At 37.1% G+C, this 21,584-nt stretch overlaps 2 protein-coding genes across 5 annotated transcripts; one reads left to right on the top strand and one right to left on the bottom strand.

The window, feature by feature from the left end:
• Nucleotides 1-875: 875 nt before the first annotated feature.
• LOC122074100 (auxin-responsive protein IAA9-like) lies at nt 876-7,498 on the bottom strand. Of its 4 annotated transcripts, none has more exons than XM_042638936.1 (6): nt 7,184-7,494; nt 5,450-6,208; nt 5,136-5,362; nt 4,868-5,009; nt 2,143-2,204; nt 876-1,271 (listed from the first exon to the last, which is right to left on the bottom strand). In XM_042638936.1, the coding sequence occupies exons 2-6, from the start codon at nt 6,166-6,168 to the stop codon at nt 1,234-1,236; spliced, it is 1,188 nt and encodes a 395-aa protein (XP_042494870.1). In that variant the 5' UTR covers nt 6,169-6,208; nt 7,184-7,494; the 3' UTR covers nt 876-1,233. The 4 variants fall into 4 exon arrangements, with proteins under 4 accessions (XP_042494870.1, XP_042494869.1, XP_042494871.1 ...); XM_042638935.1 differs by having other exon boundaries at nt 7,285-7,493; XM_042638937.1 differs by lacking the exon at nt 7,184-7,494 and adding an exon at nt 7,146-7,168.
• Nucleotides 7,499-20,684: 13,186 nt separating this feature from the next.
• On the top strand, nt 20,685-21,584 carry LOC122074661 (uncharacterized protein At5g65660-like). The gene is made up of 2 exons (XM_042639583.1): nt 20,685-21,138; nt 21,273-21,584. Exons 1-2 carry the CDS (start codon nt 20,911-20,913, stop codon nt 21,462-21,464), a joined length of 420 nt encoding a protein of 139 aa, XP_042495517.1. The 5' UTR covers nt 20,685-20,910; the 3' UTR covers nt 21,465-21,584.

Raw genomic sequence — 21,584 nt, forward strand, 5'->3', positions numbered from 1 at the left:
CCGTGAACGTAGACAATATTATTGAACCACATAAATCTTTGACCTATGGGATTATTTGTGTTTTCTTTATTTTATGCATCATGTTGGGCATTCGATCTCACCAATAATCTCTTATATTGTGAGATGTTGATCTTTGCCAACTAAGCTAACCCTTGGGTGGGTTACCAATGATATATTTGCCACTTGGCAAATTAGGTGATGCACGAATTTTATGACAGATAATGCCACCCTTGTCTACATATTATAGAAAATGGTGTCTTCTTCCCATTCAATTGTAGTTGGCGTACCACATAAATGGGAATGTAGGAACTATAACTCCCCATCAAATGCCACATAAATGTTGGGGGCGATGATGGAGAAATAATTTGGATTTGAAGAAGATGAGAAGAGGTAGGGGTTGGGCTGGGCTTTTAAGCCATCAGGCCGGGCTGACATTTCTAGGACTATTTGGGACCATTTGGGTCCAGCTGGGCCTGGCTGAGGCCTTCGGTTGAGCCTAGCATTTGCCTGAAACTGACAACTATACAACCCAGCCCAGCCCCTGTGCACCCCTAATAAAAACAATGAAAGAGGGAAATGAATAATCTGTGTCCTCTCTCTGGGTTCATACTTCATAGTAACAACAAAGCGAACTAGAGCCTCTTGATACTGTTTTTAAACTCTCAAGACTCGTTAAAGGACCATGGAAAGGGAAAGTTGGACTGAGACTTGACCCTCACCTCCAACCCACACTACAACCACTGATGACAGTGGTAGTAGAATCTTCCATCTGAAATAGAATGCCATTACTTGGCTGTCCAAGCAGTGGATAGATTAATTTGTAGTACTAACTTGGGAGATTGTATTAAAAGAGCAAACACACACAACCAAACATGTCAAGCAATAAGTCAAACACTTTACATACTAAGAGTTCCTGTTCCTGTGGGGAAACAGGAACTCACCAGACAAATCAAATTACCAAGAGAGGTACTCCCATAAGTTGTGGCCTCAGCTTTATAATTATAAGACTCAGGACAATTAAAAGCAAGATGAATTATCAGGAAAGCAAAAATAAAAAAATAAAAAAAAAACACTAAGCATCTAACCCCATGACCTGCCTTCCAGACCATTGCATCCAGTCACACCATTCCTTCCTGAATCACGGTCTCTTCTCCATTTGCTTCCCTACCCTCCCGTGGATACTTTCAAATATGAATTGCTGGCTGGAAAGCAGCCATGATGTTGAGCCGATACCTAGTTTCTGTTCCGGCATTTCTCCATTGCCCTTGGAGCTGCAGGAAATCAAGCAAACCAGAGATTCTTAAAGTTAAAAGCCAAGCTACTACCTTAACAAAAGAAATAACTTGCCTGAAGTACCACTCCAAACTATACAACTCTTATTTACCATAACAGAATGCTGCTTATTACAGCAATTTACAACGTGGATCCACTTAGACTCAAATTTACAAACGTTTATAGATAGATCTATATAGGACCACGTTTTCCTTCACCCATGGTGAAATATGAATCTCTTTGCCCATTACCATTGGTACAATCAAATGACCAAAGCGAAGAATATTTTCGAATTCGTCAATAGGGGGTGGGAGTTTGTTGATGGGACAATAGTCCCATCGTGTGGTCACATCACCAGTGGGCAAGGGATTCTTCCCATTTCACTGGTGAAGGAAAACTTTCTCCAACAAGGGAGGAAGAATCCCTACATCACTAGTGATTTGATCATGTGATGGGACTTCTGTCCCATCAACAAACTCCCACCCCCTATTGACGAATTCGAAAATACCCTCCCCTTTGGTCATCTAACAGTCTCATCAATGCCCTTACTCATCTGACAATCTCCATAGCCATGGGTAAGGGATTCTTCCTTCACTGATGGTGAAAGAAAACTGTGTCCACATATTTCTTATCATGTTTCTAGAATAAAATAGTATAATTCCATGCAAGGATACTAGAGGTTTGGGGGAAAATAGATGGTCCAACTCCCATTCATGTGCTATGCATATGAAAGAGACAAGTTCAATGCCGTATTCACATCCTGTTACAATTACTCCTCTCACAACAATATGTTCCTAGGACGCAGGTGAAACTCTCTTATAGGGTCAACCTCTCAAAAGATATTGGAGGATAAATGGAAAACATACTCACCTAAGCCAATTGCATCAGAGCTCTTCATGATCCTCAACCTTTTGCATGAATCAATAAACATCCTGCCATGAGTCCAAAAATAACAATCAGCACTGTTACAAACAATGCAGGTTGGTCAAGGCAAATTGCATTTTGCATGTGATAATGAAATAGTAGTGTTCACTGTAACACAAGGTAGTCAAGATGATACATTCACTTATCAACAAAGCTATCATTCTCTTATTTTCAATTAAATTATTGTGTTCTAATTATTCAAACTTGTTCTCACTTCCTTATCCCTAAACTGTTGACTGCGCAACGGTATATGTGCAGTCACTGGCTGTTTCAAGTCATGAGACCTAAGCACATGAAACTGTCCACCCATGAAATATGCTCCCAATGCTAGGTAACAGAATTGCCTGCCTGCTGCTGTGATAACCAGACAATATGCAGACATCAACTCCGTATCATGTTTTCCATTTTTACACTCTTTTTGCACATGGATATGGTCATCCGTTAGCCAGCAGAATTCCATCCAAAATTCTATTTAGAGAGAGAGAGAGAAGAGAGATGTGCTTGGAGTTAATTGTTATCACATTCATATGTACAATGTACTCCAAGGCAAATTGTTTTCATGGTTATATGATAGAGTTCCAGCACGTTTGTGTACTAAGAACCCATTTCTACACACCCTTTAAGTGCCAAATGGACATTCATTTTGATGCCCAAATTTTGTGGATATATGATAGAGTTCCAGCACGTTTGTGTACTAAGAACCCATTTCTACAAACCCTTTAAGTGCCAAATGGACATTCCTTTTGAAGCCCAAATTTTGTGGATATATGTTGTTCACAAAATCATTTATATACGGTTAAAATTTCAGACAAATCTGACGTTCGCACATGTCATTACTGAGAGGATGCATGGAGGATATACATGGGAGGGTATGATTGAATTCGAAGTTTGAAAACATGGGGAAAAACCAATGCATGGTGGTCCATATGGCTGAGATAAGCCACCAAATTTGACATTGTGACCCATAAGGGAGGTCTCAAAACTACCCAACAGTCAGTCTGCCAAATCATCAGTCCCTATGACTGAAAATTCGTATGCATGAAGAAAAAGAGTTTTTGGTACTGGTGCACAGGAAACATTTTGCCATTAAATTTTGGTATATGGACAAGTTTTCCAGCACACCACTCCCGCGAACAATTTCCAAGATGCCAACTATATTTCTACCACATGGAATGATGATTTGATCATGCTGATCATTGGATAAATGGGATCTTCCTGGATAGGCCACATGTCAAATTTGGTGGACCACCTCAATCATATGGCCCACCATGAATGGGTTTTCCTTTAGTGTTTTCCAACATTCTCCTCTCTTCAAATAATCCTAAATAGAGTTGGCCATTTCCAACAATAATTTATAAATATTGCATTGAAATTGTTAAGTCAAATCGATTTGAAAATTACTCCATGATTTGAAAGTTAATCCATTACTAGACTGCAATGCAGACTAGTCCATTTTACTCAGTTAATCAAACCATCATATGACAATTACAGCTAGCATGCAGTGAAGAGTTACAGGGTGCAGTGCCAGAAACATGCACCCATAAAATAAACATAGCTGAACTGAATCCTTACATCTCAGACAGATGTTTCAACTCCATTACTGGAAGGAATGCATCAACACTTACTCCTAAGCAAGGCCATGATTTTCGCTGATCAACTGACATCAGTTGCAAGTACAGCAAAGGCCCACTATATCAACACACAAAAGTTTAAAGACTGCTACAGTAACAAACAAACCAACACTTATATAGTTTCTTTCTTTTCCATTTTTCTTGAGCCCATAAGATTTGCATCTTGAACCATTCACAGTGGGCATTATTCAGCCATTTCATCAATAATTCAATACCATTCTTAAATTGTATTATTGAGCCATCACAGGAGTTCAAATCGAAATTCCCCTTTTCCTCATTCTCTCTCCTATCAGATGTTGACAACAAGGGCTCGTAACTACCTTTGAGCCAAAACTCTACTAGGCCAGCCTATACAAAGTGCATTATCACTGCCCAGGGGCTAGTGAGCAATTTAAATTTTTGCCAAGAAAAGCCTTGATGATGACCTTCCACTCTTGTAGCAAATAATGGACAGTATTCCTTAATTGTTATTAGATTTTTTATATTATATCCTAAAAAAAATACTGTTTTAATTTACCCTCCCCTTATGTATTCTTTTTTTCTTTTTTTTTCTTTTTTTAAGACCAACTCTTAAAAAAATCCACCTATTTTATAGCGTTTTACCACATTATTTATTACTTACAACAGAGAGCAGATTTTATTGTCTCTAAATACCATTCTCATGGTATACATGAACATATCCTTATCATTGAAAAAACAAAAAAAAACAAAAAAACAAAAAACAAAAACAAAAACAAAAAACCTTGTATGATAGGTTCCTCTCACCACTAACGGTGCAATTTATGGCACAAAAACGATTTACTGACTAGAATCTCTTAAACTGCATTCTATTGACCATCTGACAAACTGACAATTAAGACACCACAAAAAACACAGTAACTGTAAGACATAATGGCATTCTCAATCTTCATATCTATGCAGCAGATATGCAGAAAACCAAACACTTTGCAATCTTTATGTAGTTGACTGTATGAGCTAAGAAAAAATAACATCAAACAAAACTCAAGGCGGACAAATAGAAAGAATATATAAGTGCTTACTCCCACGGGACATCTCCCACAAGCATCCAGTCACCATCCTTGTCCTCATAGGTAAGAACATATTCTGACCCATGTAGTAGGTCCCTCAGCTTACTCTCACTCAGCATCTCCCTCCCTGGATCTCCATGCGATCCACACTGGCCTGAAATTACATGCAAACAGCAGTAACTGGATCCATGCCAACATGACTGTAAAACCTCAACTCAGCACAAATGGAAAAAGTTTATGTGATGAAATGTTACAAGATTGGAACCATAAAATAGCTCACCTATGGTAAAACAGGTGAACATCTTCTCCAGTGCAGAAGAGAGCTCCTGATATGCAGAGTACATTCTGACGTCTACCTTCCTCAAATAAGGAGCACCGTCCAAGCTGACCTTGACGAAAAGAGCACCTGGGCCTGGTTTACCATCGACTTCATCATTGTTTTTGGAAGTGGTCGCCAGAGTGTTCTTTCTAAATGATCTAATTGGTGGCCAACCCACAACTTGTGCCCTGCCGTGAATGGAAGATAAGTGACCAGTTCACATAGTTAACCCAAAACCATTTGATCAGTGCCCCCTTTGAAGCAATATCACTTACTTGGCAGCAGGTGCACTGCTATTGTTCTTAGCAGCACCACTAGGATTATGGCTGTTATCATTGGCAGCATGAGGCCTCTCTTGTAATACCTTAACTGGCGTAGTAGCTTCTTTCAACACGCCTGTCTGAGCTCCAGAATGCTCCTTCACAGAAACAGATTTCACCCCTGAGTTCAGGGAAGGCCTAGGAGCTAGCATAACATTAACTCCCGAGTTGACAGAAAATTTCCCTTGAGGTGCCGATTGAGCAGTTTGTGAGTCAGAGCCAGTAGCAGGAAACATCCAATTTCCTTCAGTAAACGCAGCACTTTTCATTTCAGAGAAACCATCCATGGCAGCCGAGAACCCTCTCTTGTTTCCTAAAACAGCACCCTTCTGCAATGAAGACTGAGTACCATCCTTTGAAGGAAGTAAAGGAAACAAAGGTTTCTCATCTAGTTTTCCGGGGCTCAGCAAGGACAGCTCTGAATCCCTCTGGGGAGATTGGGATCCAGGAAGCCCAAGCCTCAGCTCTGTTGCTTTCAGATTCAGGCTGCTATTTTTTTCTTCAGACAAACTTGAGAGTGCAGAGCTGTCTACTGAAGAACAATCAGATAATCCCATGTAGTTACGCTCTTTTAATTCAGAGTTATTCTGGCAGCTACTATCTGCAGAGGCCGGTGAGGCTACCAGAGAGACATTCCCCTGCCCTTCCACGACGCCAAGCAAAGGCGGAGACATTAGGCGTATGTTTCCAGAACTATAAGATTTCCTCGCGTACCTGCTTGCAATTAAATCAAGTTCTCATTGGGTGAATGCAAAAGAAAGCGAAGCACTTCTACCACTACCGAAATCAAATGTTTATTTCCACCAAAGTAAAAGAGAAAAAAATAAAACGCATTGTACTAAAAAATATCTGTGTCGCTGATGAAAAAAACTAGTAAAAAAAAAATCTCTCCTGCACCCACCACTTCCATTCATGAACATGCCCTTTGGCCTAGAAAATCCCATTTTCCATGGATAACCAAACTAAATAGAATAAATCTAACCAGAACCTCATGAGAATCTTTAGTTTTATCAGGAAATTATTAATTCTTAAAAATAAAAATAAATTTTAAAAATCCGTACGGAACTAAAATTTGGGGGAGAGAGGGAGAAGTAAAGCCAGCATCACTACAACCTGGATTTGCAGTTATGAAAACACAGACTGGAATTTTGAGGAGAGGTGGATGATAAGTCCCGACAATCTCAAAGAGTAGCCTTCAGAGTATAACAAGAGATCACCATTCACCAAGAATAAATCCGCAAAAGAAAAAAAATAAAAAATAAAAAGCAAAACGGATTTCTACTTTTTGAAACAAATTGCAAAACTGAAAATAAAAGCATACAACAAAAGTTCAATACAAAGGATGTCGTCTCCCCCTCCCCGCCCCAGCTCCCGCTCCCAACAAAACCAGGGCACCGGAAGAACAGTCATAGTTTAAGTGACGAAGTTCCAAATCAGCCCTAATCTCAATACGAAAATCTCAACTGGAAAATGAAAGAAAGGAAAAAAAAAAAGACGAAGAAACACTACTTAGCTAACACAGCAACTTCCACAACCAGCAGAGAAAATGAAATATCAAAAGAGGAGGGGGGAATCGAAAGCATAAACAAAGAAAAACAGAAAAAGCTAAGACATTTAGAGTGAAATCAGCCACAGGAGATCAGATAGCTACCAAGTAAGACTAAATTTGCTCACAGAGAAAGAACAAACCAGTGGATTGTTAGATCTCAACCAGAACAACTCCAACTCTCCAAGTAAGAAAGTGAAAGAGTTCTAAAGAACAGAGAAACTTAAAATTTCAGGTAACTTGCCTGATCAATTACGCAGACCAATCGAAGAGACGGAGATCTTAAACCTCTTAACAGAAAATGTACAAGACAAGTTACAAAGAGAGGACGAACGAAGAAGCAAAGAGCTAAGGCCCCTCCATTTTAGCAGAAACCAGAAAGCAACAAAACTATAAGACCGTTCGCTGTGAAGCTCTAAGCTAAGCTAAGCAAAGCAAAGCAAAGCAAGAAATATAAGGCGGAAATAAAAAATGGAAAAAATAAATAAAAAAGCCTTTTTTTATTTTGTCGCGACAAACCCTGTCTGTAATTTTAGGGGCACTGCCTTTATATTCCCGCCGATCAAGTAGGGGTAACAACCATTGATCAACATCTAAAGGTTCTCAAATCGCGTGAATCTACACCGTTGATCTATCATGAAAAGATAAAGTCTTTTTTTTTTTTCCTCATCCTCGTGTGTTCGTAAAAAGGGGTAAAGTCTTAATCGATAGTTTCTGCGTTTTCTGGTATCTGCCTTCGAGTGCTTGAGAGCCGTTGAGTTGTTGAGTTGCAAGTAAAATGGGCTTGTTTGGAGATGGAATTACAAATATGCCCTCAAATCCACGTGCTTCTCTGTTTATCTCCACTCTCTCTTTATATACGACGATAGATCGTTTGTCTTTGTCAGAAGATTCAGATCTCAGGGGTGAGTACATAATAGTGACTGGTGAGGGCACCATTGTACTTCAGCCCTGCCCGTTTATATTGGTAATTAATAGTCAGCTATCTTTTTGCAGCCAAAACAAAAAATTAGGTATCGGTTTGGGATCAGCTGTATCTGCCGATCCGTATCAGTATCAAATGTAACAGTGTGGATGATATGAGAAAAAAATCAAGAGCAAAATCACCTGATATTAAGTCCAATTCGTATGTGATCCCATATTCGTTTCCAGACTGATCGATTCAGGTCCAAAAATGTGGACTTAAAACACGATTGGTATCATGGACGTCTAACCAATAGCATGAGAAAAGTTTTGTTGGTGTAGATTTTGTATATAGGAACTTACATTATTGAGGCAGAAGGGACGAGGGCGAGAATGTGAACGGGTGAAAATAAGATGTTTTAAGATAAAGTAGATAAAAAACATAATATATAATGTGTAACTTTAATTATACTATGATTAATAATGATATAGTGAAAATTAAAGAGAAATAAATACTACAAAATGACTATTTTAGATATATCCAAGATCAAGCATTAAAAAAAAAAACATGACATAGAGAATAATATTTCAGACATAATTAAAGTGGAGAGGTGCGACCAGGGTATTGTGTGACTAATTTATTCTTTTAACGTTTAAAGGAAAATTTTATAGGTCTGATGTACGAAATAGACTATGATGTATAGGGTAGAATGTTTAACAGTTAAGAAGTGCCATATATATACGATATGTATAACAGAGATATAGATGTTAAGATTGATGTATAACAAAACTAAGAAGGATAAAGTAAATAATAAATAAATTATAGTTGATTTGGGAGTTGATTCAATCAATAATAAGCTCCAAGAAAGTAATTTGAGGTCATATGGTCATGTTTAGCAGAAGCCTAGGGATGCTCTAATAAAGAGGAACAATCTAATTCATATTAAAAGAGTTAAAAGAGTTAGGGGCATTGTCTAAAATGACTATAGAGAAAATTGTGAGTAATGACACACATGGTGTAAATATTATCCCAATAATATAACCTCACGTAGAGCAATTTGGAATGCAATAATCTATATAGCTGACCTCATTAAGCTTAGATTTTATAAATTTTATGGCGTTGTGTTTTTCTTCTTTACTTTTAATCGCACTTTTATTTTATTATTTTTGTGCAAATCTATATAGCAGACCTTATTAAGTTGGGATAAAATTGAATTTTTTGTTATTGTTTTTTAATGCACTATACTCATGTGCTTGTGTGCCTACCTTTCTTTTTTTCCATTTATTTATTTAAAAGCATTGTTGGAAAATCAGATATTTTTTACTTTTCTCACACTTTTAAAAACATAGTGATTCACCAAATCTTCTTTCTATTTTAATTTTTTTTATTATTAATATATATATTTTTAAGGCAAATCATTTTTATTCTTGGCTGCATACGTGCCCGATTGCGCCTTCAACTGTTGGATGGGGATGATGGGGGGGGGTTTGTAATTATACTTTTGCCTCCACCCCCACCCCCATCTAACGGTAATAACATATTTTTTCTTCTCCTTTTTAAGTGAGGAGAGACTAAGGCTATGCTTGCTTCACAGGTGAGAAAAAGGGGGAGGTGGTAAAGTTTTGTGTTGTTGTAGAACAATCTATTGTATATGAATAGTATACGACCTAGTTAAAAAAACTAGATTCAATGAATTTTACGAGACTCGAGTAAAACATTGAAACAAAAAAAGCTTTGGAGTGACTCATACTGTAGAAACGCAACCCTAAAACGATGCAGAAGATAATGGAAAAATAAAACAAACAATGCACGCAGATTTTACGAGGTTTGGCAAGGTTGCCTACGTCCCCGGTGAGATGAGATCCTGCTTCACTATCAATTGAGAATAGGGTTATAGTGTTCGTCCTCACACCTCTCAGTATTGCTTGCATTACAGAGAAAGAAACCCTCGCTACAAATATAGCGAAAAAACCCTAATCCGGATTAAACTACAATTGCCACCCTAAAATATATAGCGCCTTCAACTGTTGGATGGGGATGATGGGGGGGGTTTGTAATTATACTTTTGCCTCCACCCCCATCCCCATCTAACGGTTGAAAGGCATTATCATGTACATACATGGGTGTGCATATAAAAATTGATTATTTTTTAATAACATATTTTATCTTCTCCTTCTTCAAGTGAGGAGAGAATAAAGCTATGCTTGCTTCACAGGTGAGAAAAAGGGGGAGGTGGTAAAGTTTTGTGTAGTTGTAGAACAATTTATTGTATATGAATAGTATACGACCTAGTTAAAAAAACTAGATTCAATGAATTTTACGAGACTCGAGTAAAACATTGAAACAAACAAAGCTTTGGAGTGACTCATACTTGGTCCAATCATTTCTTAAGCTTAGATGAGTCTTAATGACTCTTGATCCTAGTTGTTGTTTTTTTTTGTTTTTGTTTTTTGTTTTTTGTTTTTTGTTTTTTGTTTTTATTTTTATTTTTATTTTTATTTTTGTTTTGATTTTGATTTATTTATTTGCATTTTGATGATTCATCCGAGCCAAAACCTGATTTCTCAACTATGTTTAAAAGAAGTCACTGGACTAAATTGAAGCAAAAGTACCTAAATAATCTCAGCACCCAATACCTACATGGAAATATCAAAAGTGAAAAAAACAAAATCACTGTGATATGGGAAATATACTCCTTCTGCACCCTTCATTTCAATATTGTGGATTAGGTATCTATGACAAAATTAATCAATATTGATACAAATTGGTCGATATAACTAATCTAAAACGATTTCCTCTAATGCATAGGATAAAGTTTTGCAACATGTTTGGGCTGCACCCCCCCCCCCCCAGGTGTTGGATTCCATGCATGCATTTATTTAAAGAAATGTTAAATAGAAAATCGTTGAAGAGGATCTGATTCCCAAAAATATACCATCCTAAAGTCATCAATGTTTGTCTACTATGATACAGGATCGATTATAAGGTACCCCAATGCTCACTCTCAACCATAAGAAAAATACCTCATCGTAATAACTTCCCAAGGCATATACAATTTCAACACAAAAGAACAATGGTCATCCCCTCCCACAACAAGAAAGGGTCATGGTTTTGGGGGAAAAAAGAAAAGAAAAGAAAGGATAATTGTTTAAGTTTAAAGCTTCGGGCCAGGCATTGGCCACTTTCGATTATAATCACAAATTGACCCACATTAATCGAATTGGACAGTTTTGCCCTTAGTTTTTTTATTTATTAAATCAATTATTTTATCTTTTGCCCGTTGGCCCTCTTTGGTATCATTTTTTTTTGTTCACAAAAATAGTTTTGCTGCATTTGGTATCATTTATGGAGCTTGTTTATATTTTAAAAAAATTGATAAAACACAAAAACCAAAAAGAGATCATGAGTCATTTATTGTTTTGGCCAAAATTAATTTTCAATTATTTTTGCGTTGAACTTTAATGAGCACGTGCTTAAAGTCTCAATATGAATGGGTAAAATAGTCATTTGATTTGTAATTAGAAATCCAAGCCCTTTGCCCTCTCTTCTTCAATTCAAAATGGAGAAAGATAGTTATAAAAAAGATGAGTGAAGGGAATTTCTTCATCAATTTCTTCAAAAATCCATTTTGCACATAGAGGTACCAAACTCTTTCACAAAAAAACATTTTTGTCAAGTAGTTACCAAACCATGTTTATGTTTTGATAAAAAATGGTTTTCATTAATGATTTTTGTTAACTAAGTAAAAAAAAAAAAAGGTTATAAAGGTGGTTATGATTTTTTGTTATAATTTTTGCCCCCTCTTCTTCAATTCAAAGTGGAGAAAGATACTTATAAAAAAGATGAGTGACGGAAATCTCTTCACCCATTTCTTCAAAAATCCGTTTTGCATATAAAGGTATTAAACTCTGTCACAAAAAAACATGTAATTACCAAACCATTTTTATATTTTGATAAAAAATGATTTTCATTAATGATTTTTGTTAAAGAAGAAAAAAAAAATGATTTAACGCCTTAATTTATATCCTATACCACTACACCGATATGGGATCAGACTGAATAAAGATAGGTGAATTGCCGATACAGATATGATACCTATTCCTCATACTATCAAAGGATTGAGATCTGGCTAATCAGAAGGGAGAAGCGAGTGTCTAGAAATTATGGAGAGAGGAGAAGGGTGAAAATGGAAAGATAAAATGTAGATATAATAATATAGTATTTTTGGGGTTTAGGGGTGGGGGCAAACCCAGGCGTGAAAGGGAGGTGTAAAGTCACGTAAGAAGCATTAATTGGGTGGGGATTTGAGTTGGGGGACAGACGAAAACAGGAGATGGGAGACAAGAAAGCGGCATTTGGAATTGGATTGCCGGGTGGGGAAGTTGACACCCAACTGCTTTCTCTCTCTCCTCTCCTCCCCTTCCCTTATTTCCCCTCTTTTCATCATTACTTTCTTTCCTCCTTTCTCACTGATGGGGATATTTATATTATTTTATTATATTATTATTTAATTAAAAAAGGAAGGAATAGTAATTATAAACATTCTTCAAAAGTAATTTGAAGAAAACATCATTTAATAATCTGTAAGTATTAAAAGAGACAGACAAGGGCAGTGGTAGTATTCACCCAGTCATCATTAACTGCCCCCAACTATGGCCCACTTCTAACCCCTCCCCTCCCACGCTCTCGTTCGCTTTCATCCTTTTGCCTTCGCAATTGGTAGAATTGAAGAACATCCATCATGAATGCCAATGTGCCTCTATGAACCACACTCCATGTCCCCATGCTCCATCATCATCATCATCATATCTCCTAATATCATATCATATCTTTTATTTCGCTTTACTGCTCTTTTATCTCAGCCCACGTCATCATCACATCCCCAACATACTAAACATATATGTTAGTGGTCAATGGGCATTATTATCCAACCTCAGAAAAAAAGTGGGCATCTTTTAAGTTTTAACATCGGCCGGGGCACATTATACCGATACCAATACCGATACCGACACTGATATCGATATCAAACTAATGTCCAATACGGAATTTATGGTATGGTTGTGGATAATTGATTCTTTGTTGATTTCAGTTTCAACGGGGTCAATTTTAGTATCGCCCCTATGCTACACACTCTCAAAACTATGATTCAATCATACTTAATAATATGATAATCTAATTAATACTCGTGTTTTAACAATAATCGGCACTTAAATTCTCAAACAGTCAGCATAACTCGATTTTGATTCCTTATAGGTTTTGGAGTCTCTTAATGCTAAAATATAAGTGTTTCTTTAACATAATACCTTAGTTTTTCTCATAATTAAAAATATTTTAAAGAAAAAAAAGAATACCAAAAGACAATGTGGTTTTTGTGCCCAACACAAAGGAAGGCAAACTGATGGTCTAGGGCATCTCTCATGAAAAGCGAAAATTTTACTTGTGTTCATGCTTCCATGTGTGCTTTCATTGGCCTTTGTGTTGGCACATGGATCACACTGCTTTTAAAAGAATCATCTCTCTAATTTAAGGGGAAAAGAACACTTTCTAATTGAACAACCTTTACACCAGCACAAGAGCCAAGAAAAGCGACGCGTATGGACATCAATAGGGGTGGGGTGTCATTTCTATCCCCATGTGTTCGGGGCAGGGGTTGCACGACCAAGTAACACCCTATTTTAAATAAAATAAATAGGCAAGAGAACACTGTCAGTCTAGTGCAGGTACATGCCAATGTTTGGAAGTATTTTGAGCACCTTATAAGGCGGGGGGCAACATGATCTTTTCCACGCCTACTGTGTTTGGGTGTTTTTTACATTGACAAGATAGCATTCTTTCTCTCGTAAATAAGAGAAGATGTGAAGAGAGAATGGGGTACGTTCACATCTACAACGTACCATCGTTTACGGTGAAGAAAAACTTTATTCTAAACAAATATGCATATGAAACGGGCCCTAATGATTTCATTTCTAGTCGATTTTATACATCATTTTAGCTCTGGACGCATTAGAAAACTACCCCAAAACTGTCTCATTTAAAGATCAGATCCCATATTCAACTCTCAAGAACTATTCCACTTAACAATGAAACAGGTCGGGTTCAATACGTCCCAATTCCAGTCCCAAATTGACAACCTTACAGTCAAGGATTAAAGTATCGGTATCGATCGTCGTATCGGTTGGCCAAAATTAAGATACGTATCGGAGAGTATAGTATCGTATCGGAGATACACTAAGATACGCTAAAGATACACACAAATGGATAGGAAACATTTTTTTAAACACTTTTGCATAAAGAATTTGCTAAAAAAAAGCTATTGATAACATGTATTATGCATAAACACTAAATTGAGGGTATCGTACTAAGAATTCAAGGTTTGTAGTTGTCCCATAAATGTAAAATCCTTGTTCTCAACCTTGATTTCCACTTTAGTTAGAGAGAAATATGGCTGACAGCAACTTTGGAACAAAAACCCTTCAAAAAATCATGTTTTTCTGAAAAATTACCCGTCATGGCCATTATATGACCATAGCGCACTGTATCGGTACATACCGATACTCACTGATACATATCAATACTCACCGATACGTACCGATATATATCGATACTCACCGATATGTGCCAATATATACTGATACTCACGGATATGTACCAATACATATCGAAACGTACATTTTACCTCAATTTTATAATTTTCATAGTCGTATCAAGGCATATCGTATCGTATCGATGTGTATTGGTGGTGTATTGATGCATATCGGTATGTATTGTAGGATATATATCGATATGAAAGGATTTTAAAAATTTCATGTATCGTATCAGTGTGTATCGTATCGATCGGCTAAATTTAAGATACGTATCGAAGGGTATCGTATCGGTATCGGAGATACTTAAAACCATGCTTACAGTTACTCTTCGTTGAGGATGCGGGTAATGGCATCATGATGATAATGGTGATATGTATGGCCTATGGGTGACAGTGGATGATGGTGAAGACCACTTATTAATGAAATAACAGAATAATTAAAAATGTCAGAAAAAAAAAAAAAGGGAATTCGGGGAAAATTATGAAGAGGGATTCCTCGTCGTCGTCGGCCTTTCAAAGTTTAACCGCAGATTTTGCGGGATGCTGCCAAGACAAGTGGGACCCACTTCCAGAAGCCCTCCGCTTTTGCCGGTTATCAAATAACTTGAGTTAAATATATAAAACTTAACCATGGTTAGTTTTTAACCCTTAGTTCATTAGATCAGATAGATACGAGGCTTCAGAGGGTCCGTACCAAATCCAACGATGGAGAAAAAAGTAAAAGAAATGTCGTTTTCGGAGTCAATGCGTTTGGTCTTTGGACTGTTCCCATGGCTTCATAATGGGTTGGGCCATTTCTAGAGTAGGACTCGGACCCATCATCAGCCCAAGCATTTATGTTTCTCTCAGGCTTGTAAATGAGTTCTTAGATTTAGAGTTTGGTCTTTACAGCAATGGATAGGACCCACATCCATGATCCGGTTCCGATCCGGATCTGATTTTTTTTTTCTTTTATGTTGTGGTTGTTAGAGATTTAAGATGAGACAAGAAAAAGCTAGGGTTTGGATGTCCATTTGGAAAATGAACTCATTACTCTTTTTTAGAACTTTTGAAAGGGACAATATACACTCAAACACTATCAGCTACTATCTATGGCCAACCAGAACGGTTCTGGACTGATCCATTTAGTTCATTACAAAGTGACAGCCAATACGCAACTAGGTTTGATCATCACTTAGGTCACACAGATGTAGACTGATATATGGCTTTCATTTGTCACCATGATTGCTTCTTTGGCAAATTCTCACAAGCCTTATCAAAAGTGCAAAACTATTTCACTTTAAGGAATAATGTGTCATAGCTAAAGCCAAACTATGGTGTGTGATGAGATTCAATCTACAATCTTATTTATGTTTAGTTGTAGGTAGAGCAATGGATACATTACAATTGTATATTGACATCATACATGTCTAGAGGGAAAAAATGAGTTCCAATGGTCGTTGATCTGTATATAAAAGAGACCATGTCATTAAACGAGGAGAGGGACATGAGAGTTTGTGAAAGAGCATTGTACACTACAGTTACGTGCCTGTCTTTTTTCTTTGACATATTTTTCTTACCCTTCAAGTCATCCATTTCATATTTTGAAGAGCATGATGGAAAAGAAAAAAGAATCGGTAAAAACGAAGAAAATAAAAGAATTGAAAAGAAATGTAATGGTAAGAAAATAAAAAAAAATTATGTGTGTTTGACTACCATTAGAAGAAAAGATTTTTTATTTATTTTTATTTTTTTTGTATTTTCTTGTGTTTTTGGCAAGATTTTATTTATTATTATAATTATTATTTTTTGCATTAAAAGAAAACTTCACCATTCCCGAGGTGAATTTTGAAATTAAAAAAAGAATCTTCGATCTCTTGGTTCTGGATATGCCAAGCACAAAGAGAATTTCTTAAACCAAGAAAATTCATTTATGTTATTTTCTTCTCTTGGCTACCAAACACAACCTAAATATGAAAAATATAAGAACACCCTCATATTGCATGAGTTGATAATTTGTCTCTTCAAAGTTCATCGTTTGGTAAGTATTTGATAGCCATCTATTTCCAGCAAGTTTGAAAGTTATTTCTTTTAGGTTTTGTTTAGTTGCAAGGGAAATTGAAGAGAAGAGGTGTGGAATCTTTAAACATAATAAAGCAACTTTGTAACCATTACCCACATAATTTGTCATTATTATTCCACATCTGATTATTAATTTTCACTTTATGTTGCATGTAAATCCCTTGTATTTGAAAAGTAAAATAAAGTTATATCTAAAAAAGATATCATTATTAAATATGATAATGAATTTAGGTAATGATTACAACAGTTTAAACATTTTCATTTTCCATCCCCTCAATTTCTTTTACCAAAATAAGTTTTTTTTGCTACCAAGTGGAGCCTTTAAGGATAAACCAAACCCGCCTCAGTCAGATGTTCTTCCCGGCCCTCTCACATCCCATGACTGTGGGTGGAGGAAAACACAGACGTCATTCTAATATTTATAAACACTTATTCTTGACTCGACTTAAATGCCTATTGAATTGAGCAAATGCAATAATTTTTGAGTTAATTTTATATATAACCGTTGAATCTAACCGACAAATTTTAGAAATCCACCCCCCCAAAAAAAATTCTTAAACTATATTCAAGGGCAAGTGTCCTTTTCTCCTTAACTACTTGTCAAACAATTCAATTAGAGAAGGCACCAATGAAGGAGTTATAAAAGATGAGGGTTTGCATACCCTCTTTTAATTGTCCTCAATTTGCTTTAAATTAAGGGTGACTTGCAATGGTCTCCTCTCTAAGCTTTTCTCTTATCCTAAGACCGTTCTTGTTTGGATAGAAATGAATAAGAGAGAAAAGCAAGAAAAGAAAAGAAACCATTTGGATATAGGCCAAGTGAATTGGAATTAGGAGTGGCAACCAAGAGGATTGGGCTGAGGATGACAGGATAAAGGGGTCCAACCTAAGCCTGCCCATTTAGTAATTCTCTAGAGGGGTCAATCAAAGCCCAACCCATTTATAATGGATCAGGTTTGTCGCAATTTTACAATTTATCGAAGTACCTTTTGGGCCAATTTGAAATGTAGCCCACCATCTAGCGAGTTTTCTCCTCTTGTATTTTTAAGCATCAAGTCAATTAAGCAATGGATAGATAAAGGGCAAGTTGGATTAGCCATTTGTGACGTATCAAAGTGAAATCAATCAGATGGACTTCTACATGTTCAATCTTTTTCCTAACCATCAAAACATTGACCAAAATAGACCAATCGAATTTTCCACATGACACAACATGGGAAATTTACCTTAGTCAAAGGCAATGCCTGCAAAATTTAGGATCAACTAAGCTGCCACGTGGTAGATAAAAGTGTCAAAGGATGCTTGAGGGATACTTCTTCTAGTTGTGCCTGTCACTTTTGTTTCTTATGATTTTTCTTTACCTTTTGTGTGATTCTGTTTTTCGATTTGACTCCTCTATTATTAGGTCACAATGGAGTAACCTTACCGTTACCAAGTTTATAAGTTTGTAAAGTAGAAGGTATATGGCTGGTCAAAGCCCAACACAGAGTTGATGGGCAGTTCTGTGGACTAATTGGTTATTGGACTTCAGTTATGGGCTCATGTAAGTTGGACATAGTTATTGGGCCTCTGAAGATCCTAGCAAGTTGAAGAAAGAGATGATTCCCCAGCAGACAAGTATTCCTCATTTTCTTGCAATGGAGAGAATAGAAAAAAGAGCCCTCGTATAAGAACTATTTTCGTACGATATGATTCACATATATGGTGTATTTCATATGTGTGGATCAGATCATATTAAAAAGGTTCTCGTACGAGAACCGATCTGCTCTCGTAGGATAGTAGGTCAGTACCCTTTAAAGCTCTTTAATACAAGCAGGTGTGACGATAGGGGGCCCAAATTATACAAAAGAGTAGCAGCTAAAATGATAAATTAGAATTGGGCAAAAGTGAAAAAAAGAAGGGAAGCATTTGGCGGGTACTGCTTCCCACTTCCCAGTTCCAACCGGCATGGTCCGTCCCAGATGACATGAGGGTTGGTAAAGGATAAGAGCAAGCATATAGCCCAGAAGCTGTGAAGAAGCAGAACAGATACGGAGTGGGTTAGGCACTGCCGCACTAGCCAACCACTGTAAGACACAAACCATTGCAGTTCATCCTGAGTCGGCCTTGCTGTGAAAAAACAGCTTGTGTCTTAGGGCACTAGCCATTTTGAACATATTTACAAGGGAAGAAGAGAAGTTCCATGTTACGGATCCATATCAGCATATGGGGGCTGATTCCATATCGATTTTTTAAGAGAATTGATATGGATTGATATGGTGTTGGTCCCTTCATCTTGTATTGTAAAGCTGATTTATGAGGTTGAATTCTCCCGAGATCGTATTAAATTTTGATAGAAGGGAATAATAGAGAGAGAAAATAAGAGATGAGGAAATCTCTTTATGGGCATGGTTTGAAGTATCGATCTATGTTGATACTTATCGGTTTCAAAGGTGATTAATACCTAATCCAATATCGTGCTCTAAAACCATGTTTATGGTTGAAACTAAAGTTTGAATTCAAAGTATCAACATTGGAATTAGTTGGCAACTATACTAATAGGCGATAAGGATCATTCATATTAGGCCTATTCTAGTACGTACAAAAACAATTTTTTGACAAAGTCACATTTTGACCATATCAATGTTGTTGATATCGATTAGTATCATCCACCATTGGTATGATACCAAGCCTAAATCTATGGGTGTTAGTTGGGGTGACTACAACCACATCAAGTCGACCTTCGTTAATATCTTTCTCTCTCCTCTTCCTATGAAATGATCTCGTTACCCTTTTATGCATAAATAGCATTTCATTGCAGTCTATGGATGCACTTGTCACTGCCATTTGCTCATAGAGAACCCTAGATAATCACATTTTTTTAAGATTTTTTTTTTCTTATTTTGAATGCAATTATTTATTTATTTACTTGAGACATAAAGATCATTTCATGTGAAGAGAGACAGCTCTCGTATTTAGAGATTAAAGAAACTTTTCCCTATTTGTTATCCACATGGAAACCACAGATCATAGTGGAGAAAAATTAATAAAAAAATCTAGGTGAGAATGTGGACTTACTACGATGCTTATTTCAGAAAACTATCTTATTTTTTTTTCATGGGAAAACGTTCCTCTGAGTCATCGGCACAGTAAGATACGCTGCCACAGTTATTATCTCTCTCTCTCTCTTCCACGTTAAAGGAAAATATTCTCATTGTCCTCCCATATATATACTCATAGTATCAATCTGATATCATATGATCAATTGGGTCATATTCGATTTGAAACAGCTAAAATTTATTTATTTACTCTTTTTTCCACAAGATGTCCAGACTTCATATTAAAGACAATTAAAGAGTGGAATGAGGCTATTCAGTCCAACTCACATCGGACATGGTTTTCTAGGTTAAGGAGTCAATGGAAGACAATTGTTTAGTCGGTTGGTTGGTATTTTAAAAGTATAGACTCAATTCATGAGTTCATATCAGATTCTCGTACGTTCTTGTATGGTCTTGCGACTGACATCTGATTTTATTAAGTCAGAGTCTAATGTATAGAGTGACTCAATAGAATTTAGGTATCCATTACATGTTTATATAAGAATGTTCTCTCCACTCTCAAGAGGTCATGTGTCAATTCTCTTGTCTTCATTGTTCTTTATGTGTCGTAAGACACTCATTTTCGTATAAAAATCCTTTACAATTATGCAATGAGAATTTGACGATTGAGAATACTTTCGGATGTGTGCTCAAGTGCTCCTAACCACCCGATGATCACCACACCATTGTAGTTACCACGAGCAAAGGATATAATTCTCCACTTCCCCCTTCTCTCTCTCACTTTCTCTTGTAATTCTACTAAAGTTCCATTTAATATCAATATCACTTTCCATATTGATGGGAATTGGATTATACGGAGTACGGACATACGGTCGATTCCATACCCATATACTGAAACCACTGATACGCTTTTCTACCTAAAACGGTAGTTCCGTGACTTCCGTCGTTCCTGTTTGTTCAGAGAATCAATCTACCTTCGTCTCATTATCTATCTTTCTTTTCTCGATAAGTTTGAGGGAAAGTGGTACCCACTCCGTACGATGGCCCGGACAGCCGTGGCCGGACGGAGCAAGTGTACCTTTACACGTCCCCCTCCCCCACAAAGCCCCTGCACTAGGCGCCCTACTCCCTACTCCTTACAGCCTTTTCCCTCACCTTGGGTTCTCCATAAATACTCACCACCACAACCACTCCCTCTCCCCCCAAAATCAGTGATAGCCCTGTCGCCCCATTGCTCTGTTCTGCTTTGCTCTGCTCTCGGGTGTGGCAGTACATGAGAGAGAAATGGAGAATCAAGAATGGAGGCCCGAAGAATCAGATGCATCTAGGCCATCCATAGGTTTCCCTCTGGGTACAGCGCTTCTGTTGATTGTCATATTCTGCCTGAGTGGTTTCTTCTCCTGCTGTTACCAGTGGGATAAGCTTCGCTCTCTCCGTCGTCGATCGGAAGAAACCGAACCCGACTTGGATTCAACCCCTCAATCCCCCTCCAAATCTAAACACATCCACATGGTACGTATCTCCACCTCTCTCTCTGTTTTTGGTTCTTCCTTGCTCGTAAAAATGGAATCTTATTTTTCTCCTAAAAAAAAAAAAAATCAATTTTGCTCATTGGTTTGTGTTCTGTGTATGCCATCTCTGAACAGGATTCGAAGCAGAACAAGAGTGAGAGCTTGCCAGTAGTAATGCCCGGTGATCGGATTCCAAAGTTCATAGCAATGCCGTGTCCATGTGAACCGCCGCGAGCGGAGGAGACTGTCTTAGTGGTGCATATGCTTCGACCACCACCACCACCACCTCGACCTCGTCCTCCTCTACCAATACCTTATTATATTTGACAGATTCATTTTTTTTTTATATATATATATTTCAAAGATTTACCCTTTTGCTTTCTTTGATATAGTATTTGTATATACGCATAGTTAAATAATTGAAGAAAAATCCAACCATTATTCTTA

The sequence above is a fragment of the Macadamia integrifolia genome, chromosome 3, assembly GCF_013358625.1.
Source record: "Macadamia integrifolia cultivar HAES 741 chromosome 3, SCU_Mint_v3, whole genome shotgun sequence".
Classification (NCBI taxonomy): domain Eukaryota; kingdom Viridiplantae; phylum Streptophyta; class Magnoliopsida; order Proteales; family Proteaceae; genus Macadamia; species Macadamia integrifolia.